Genomic DNA, 6,932 nt, shown 5'->3' on the forward strand with positions numbered 1-6,932 from the left:
TTTTAACTCGTTCATTCCAATGCATTTTACTAGATCTTAGTGTTCAGCACTTGCTATAGTAGAAGTTTGCTGTTTACCAACCAATCATCACAATAAATATATTTGCATTATTATACTATATTATTATTATTATAATATGACATAAATCTGGAACCAAAACATGCAAAACACTCAGTAACAACTAGTGCATTGGTCCGAGTACACGAAAAGCAAGAATGCTATTGGTAAGCATCAGCGTGGAAAGACATCACTGAGCTAAGGTAAAGGTCATGTCATCCTGATCACTTGTCGATAGATTTATCAATCGGAAGTTGCTGTAACATGACTTTTTGGTCAACGCCAAACCGAAAGTGGCATTTTCCTTCACTGATATAACTAACAATCCGTCCATTAACAGTAAAACCGTCCTGAGATCTAAATATGTCTTTCATTTCTCCTTCAACTGATCTCACGAAGTTGTTATTGTCTTTGCGATTGTGGAAACAAACTATTATTTTTCCCCAAAACATCGTCTCAACCTTGAACTTTCCGTCGAACTCTTGCTGATTGATTACTAAACTAGCGAGAGTTTTCGTAGAGGGGAGTAGTCTGATGTCGCTGTCGACTGACCAGATGAGCTCTTTTTCTATTATCTCTCCTTCACTTCTACTCACAGAAATCTCATGAGAGAAACCACTATTCAATTCAAATACCTAAAAAGGAAAATACAATTTACTTTTCTTAATGGCAAGCGTCTTTTCTTCTGTTCTTCTGTATAATAATATAACTGCACTAACACATCACTTTCGTATTAAATAGCCACAAGTGTTGTATTAACCTCACCCACACACCTTACACAGCATACTCAGTGCTATTCCATAGTATTTATTCAGGCATATTGTATACATTTATTATATCATGTTGTACATTATATTCTTTATTATATTATGTTGTATAATACATTTGTATTATATTATACTGTATATTATATTGTATATATTATATTATATTGTATATTATATTGTGTATTATACTATGTTGTATAATATGTTTATTATCTATTATACAAAAACTCTAAAGAAGAAATAAAAAGCTTTGAAGAAAACAAAATTACGAAACAGTTTAAATTTGCATAATACTTTACATTTGTCCAAAACCAGAAAATACAAACAGCTTATATGAAAAAATTTAAGGATGCATAATAGCGCTGTATGCAGTCAGCATAACTTGCAGTCAGCATAACCTGCAGTCAGCATAACTTGCAGTCAGCATAACTTGCAGTCAGCATAACTTGCAGTCAGCATAACTTGCAGTCAGCATAACTTGCAGTCAGCATAACTTGCAGTCAGCATAACTTGCAGTCAGCATAACTTGCAGTCAGCATAACTTGCAGTCAGCATAACTTGCAGTCAGCATCCCAGCGAGTACATTTTGCATATTTTCTACGCCGCCATTAAATGCTCAAGTCGTTAAGTGAAAAGAAATTGAATGTCAAGGATATAATGAATTTATTACAATCTGTATTATAGCCTTAGATGAACACATAACAATAATCTCTACCATAGCCTTAGAAACACACGTCACAATTTTATCTAGTTTTTTGTTGGAGGTAGAATTATTTTATATTGCAGTATATATCTCAATTAAAAACAGACATTATCAACAATGGCTACTAAAGTTTCTTTGGCCAAGTTTATACTTGATGTAAGTTGTCTTCTCGGGGACTAGCAACGTTAGCATCTGAGTAGACAATGAGTAGGCATAATGCCAAGTTTCTGCTATTTTATACAGCCATGTTAAAAGATACAAGCCACCCTATAATTTGCGTAACTTTTATTATACAAATGAACTTTAGGACTAGATAAGCCCAAAATAATCAGCTTATGTATCATTTTCATCTTAGAAATGGACTCTGCTCTGTGATGTTATTGTATTGTTTGCTAGTTAGAATTTTAATCCTCCTAATTGAAAGTTATTCTCTCTCACTGAGATCTGCTCTGGAAAAATAAAACTTATAAAACACATGAAACTTAGACCAAGATTCTACGAAGAGAAAGCAGTGACCTAACGGTCTGGAACACCTGACCTATAAGCTATATGTTAGGGTTCAATTCCCAAGAAAGACCACTGGTGGTGGCAGGGATAACATCTAAGCAACTGAGTGTGTCTCCAGTTGTTGCAAGGTCTGTTGCATGTCTCACGTTGAACTCAGACATGTCCAACCAGGATCACACAGCCATTGCTTGTGTGACAATGCTCTTAAGACAAAACATTTTTACCTGTCCATCTCAAACACATCATTGAATCTTACAACAAACATAGATTTTTAGCCATAGATGTCTATGATAAAAATCCATACCATAAATTTTTACCATAGGCATCTAAATAACTAGTTGCAATTACCTCGCAAGGCGTCTTTAGAGTGAGCTCCATGGAAGCTCCTGTCGTCACTCCTTTTGAAACTTCTATTTCACAAGTCGATATAGTCGACCTCTCCGTTTTAAAGTTATACTCATGTTCGACTTCTGTATTATTTACAAATGTTGTTGTGAATATCACTTGACCTTTGGGTTCAACTGGTATTTGTTTGTCACTGTATTCTGGCTCCCCTTTAGAAATATTAAAATCATGATAAGCCATCAGAGCTAACAAACGATTTCAGCTGATATTTCTTCCCTGAAATAAAGTACATTTATATAACTTACAGTGGTGTGCATAAACTTGGAATCACCAGTTAAATCTTCAAATATGTATGTTTATATGCTGTTGTCTAAGAAATTCTTTGGAGTTAAGTGCCTCAACCCCATCAATATATATATATATCATTTGAAAGGGAAAATTCTGAAGAACAAGATGATGCCAAATATTCAAAAATATTCTCAGATTTTCATCGCTGGGGGTGGTTCTACCGAAAGGCAGACTTATTGCAGGCTATGAATGTTGTTAGTGAAAATTGATAAAATAGGATACAAACAAACTCTTTTATAAAAATTAGTGGCCCTGAAAAGGGCCGTTGGGTTATTGTTGGTGTCTTGGTGTATTGGTGTCTTGAGCTGAGCATTAGTATTTTAGTGACCAGCCCTTGTTCTTGATCACCATCTGACACCGTCGAGGCATGCTGATTACCAACTTTCTGAGCTCTTCAGGAGTGATGATGTGATGCCAAGCATGAATAATCTTCTCTATGAGCTCCCGTTTTGTCTTTGGTTTATCTTTGTTGACTATCACACCAATACGCTGCCAAAGATTTTCAATGGGATTCAGGTCAAGGCTTTGTGCTGGCCAGTCTATTACCCTCACATTACTTTTGGTCATCCACTCCTTGACTCTCTTGGCACGGCGGCAGGGTGCATTGTCATCCTGGTAGTACCAGGGTTGGTCGTTGCTGGTGAACAGGCTCCGAGCATTTGGAAGCATGACATCTTCCATGGTCTTGATGTATTTGTCTCCATTCATCATGCTTTCACAAATGGAGAGTCTTCCCACACCAAAAGCTGTCATGCAACCCCATACCATGACTCCAGTAGGGTGCTTGATGGTTGGTAGCGTACAAGCCAGCTGTACTCCTCTCCAGGTCGTCTCCTCACATAACAATTTCCAGAGTGGTTTTGGATGGTAAATGTTGACTCATCACTGAACAAGACCCTTTGCCATTGGGCTGTTGTCCAGAACCGTTTATCTTTAGCCCACTCTAGACGACGCTTTCGCTGTTTCTCAGAAACTAAGAGCTTGCGCCTTGCCTTGCAGCCTTTCAAACCATTTGCAAGCAGTCTTTTTCGCACTTTACTGGGATGAATCTCAATATCTCTGTTGTCCTTGATCTCCTTACAAAGTTGAGTACTGTTCAGATGTCTGTCAGTGAGGGATCTTCGTACCAGGTACCGATCTTCACGGATTGTCGTCTTCTTGGGTCGTCCAGCAGAGTAGGTGGGTTTAAGACTGCCATTGGAAATCCAAGTCTTGATTGCTGTGTAGACTGCCTTCTGAGAACAACCAACTTCCGCAGCTATCTGTCTTTGGGTCTTTTGCTGTTTGTGAAGGTGCAGAATGATGGCTCTTCTCTCTGTAGATAACACTTTGGGCATGGTAAAGTTCAAAGTCAAACTGAGTTCAAAGTTAAACTGAGAATGAATACGACTTCAAGTGTCCTGCTTTAAATATGCAACAGTCAGCAAATTGTATAACTGAAATGCCATCATGATGGGATTTAGGATATTTCACTTTCTTTGAAATTTGACAAGCAGTAAACTTTCTCAGCTGGGAAGGTTTGTGCTAACCTGTTATAACCAGATTACGTACAAGACCAGATAAAATTGCTAATCTGTTTAATAGGATTAATATAAATCACTCAGAAATGATTGTGCTAAATCAATCAATGCATTGTTTGAAAGCACATCTTCTGCTGATCAGATTGATATATAATATCTGGCATGGCATCATAATTGGCAGGAAAATAGAAAGCGAATGGAAGATCCATTCGATATAGAGTGAACAAAACAATGTGATTCCAAGTTTATGCACACCACTGTACATTTTTTGCCAAAAAAACTGAAACTCAGGTGTTCTTTATGTAACATCTCAACAGCTGTTCAGTATCTTCTATCCACTCATGTGACACGTGACACCTGACATGTGACACCTGACATGTGACACTTGACACGCTGACATAGTGGAATATTATTTATTTCCCTTGACCTCTGCCAACTGTAGCAGTTTTAAATAGAGCGTGTAACTTATGGGTGACGACTTGTAATTATCTTCCCAGTAAAATGTTTCGTTCTGCTATAACTGCTTTAATTTGGTTGTCAAATTCACTGTATATATTTTTTGAATTACGATGTATGCCCTTTTTACGGTTCACACATTTTTTTTTATTAAATGTCTACCTCTTCTGTTTATGTAACGAATAATGTAAGCTCACACTCTTCTCTACTAATAGTCTTTAGTCTTAAGTTTACTTTGATGCTGTTCAAGCAGACAATGAAGGCTAAACCAATCAGTTCAGAATTTTGCAAAAGCATAAAAATGGAGTAGCTAATATGATCAACATAAAGCCGCTAACAGCGCAAAGAATTTGCATGTCAATATTTGGTTCGCTAAAATCAGAAAGTATTAATATTTTTAGCAAAAAATGACTCTGAAAAAATAGTTCATAGAAAACTATCTAGATGAAAAATTTTTGATTCGAACTTAAATGCACTTCTACGCTCTTTTCAAATCTGAAATCTTAATGTTGATTGGTTGACATCGAGAACTTTTAACAAAAGTGACCTCTTCTCTCCTTTTTACTCTTCCTAATTACATGCTCTGATCTACAGCTATCTAATAAGCTGTATGTTAATATCTAACGCTTGTTAATTATCGATTACAGCTGTATTGTTACCTTAGTAGGCGCAACAAACTTTTACACCGCTGTCTCTTTATCTATTGTTGGTATCGTAAGCAGCAAACAAGCGCTGCCTAAAGGGAGAGGTACAAATCGAAACATGATTCAATAAAACTTGATAAAACTAGCTGCCAGAGGCAAAATTACAAGATTAATAACACAAACTGTGGCAGTGAGTGGCTCAAGCATTGGAACTGTGCTAATCAAATATTTTCAGGAGAAGACAATTTCTACAACATATGAAAAAAGATTTCAACTATTCTTCAGCTTAAACAGGGAATTTTTGCTATAAACTATATTTAAATTTTTTCTCATAAATAATCTACCAAACTCACATTGGTAAGGCAGTCACCATTTTAATTGTTCATTAGTAAAATATACTCCTAAAATCTTACCATGCTGGAACCGTACCCGGCTCCAGTTTATCTGGAGCTGCAGTTGGTCATTAAAGATCTTTGCCTCATCTTCTTCAGCATCAAACATCTTCCAGGCCCACTCGGTAATGTAATCATCAAGGTCCAGTATTCCAGACATTTTCTGTACAGTTAGTACTCTGCAACACCCATGTCCTGGTAAGTTTCATCAAGTTGTTTTTATAACATATTGTAGCATTTACTTCTACCAAATCTTTATCATTAGAAGTCTGGCAATCTAGTATAGTTTGTCATGGGTGAGTAGTTTGTAGTTTGTCAGGGGTAATAAGTAACTGCACAAATATTCCATAACACAGTAGTGAGGTTAATTTGAGCAGGTGGTAGAGTGTTGGTCTACTAATATGAAAGCCATGAGTTCAAATTCCATTAAAAGCAATATTTTATATTATTCTGGAAGTGTGGCTTCAAGTGGATGGGCACAGCTCTCGTTATAGTAAAAGTATATTGGTTATCATTGTAAAATGTTTAATGGTTCTGCTTGTAGATATGACAGTTATCTACCTGCTCCATGTAAAATGTAATAAAATAAAGATGCAACAGGTACATGTGGCTTTAATAACACCTGCAGTGTCTTTGTTTACTTAGAAATATTGGCCTACCAATAAGTCTGTCATAACTTATCCAGAAACACTTTTCATTTAACACTAAGACTTCAAAAATACTAAATTGTTTTTGTTAGGAGTTGTCTTTCAGTGCCTTAATTATTAGGCTATGGGTATATTTGTTAACAAAAGCAGTATATACTCTGTGATTGGCTAATATATCACATAATTTTATACTTTTTGGGCAACTACTTGCATCAACAAGCAAAAACTTGAAGTAGATAAAAAATAATGTAAAGTAACTTTGAGTAACCATCAAATTATTGACGCGCAGTACAGACGCAACAGAGGTGCGATGGAAGTGCAATAGACACGCAACAGAAGGGATACAAACATGCGACAAGGGCAGGACAAACTCGCGAGGAATGCATGACAGATGCATAACAAACACGTCGGAGGCGCAATAGACACATGGTAGACACACATTAGACACACAAATGCTTTTTGATTTTTTATGAAGTCAGTGACCTTGCCTCATGGCTAAATAGAGCAAACACCAAATAATTGCAAGGAATGATTCTCACTTAGGCA

General features: G+C 36.4%; 1 protein-coding gene across 1 annotated transcript; it reads right to left on the reverse strand.

The window, feature by feature from the left end:
- Window positions 1–216: 216 nt before the first annotated feature.
- Window positions 217–5,899, reverse strand: LOC137396770 (uncharacterized). Its single transcript, XM_068083081.1, has 3 exons — window positions 5,761–5,899; window positions 2,383–2,588; window positions 217–692 (listed from the first exon to the last, which is right to left on the reverse strand). Exons 1-3 carry the CDS (start codon window positions 5,897–5,899, stop codon window positions 282–284), a joined length of 756 nt encoding a protein of 251 aa, XP_067939182.1. The 3' UTR covers window positions 217–281.
- Window positions 5,900–6,932: the final 1,033 nt, after the last annotated feature.

This window comes from Watersipora subatra, chromosome 5 (assembly GCF_963576615.1).
Source record: "Watersipora subatra chromosome 5, tzWatSuba1.1, whole genome shotgun sequence".
Classification (NCBI taxonomy): Eukaryota; Metazoa; Bryozoa; class Gymnolaemata; order Cheilostomatida; family Watersiporidae; genus Watersipora; species Watersipora subatra.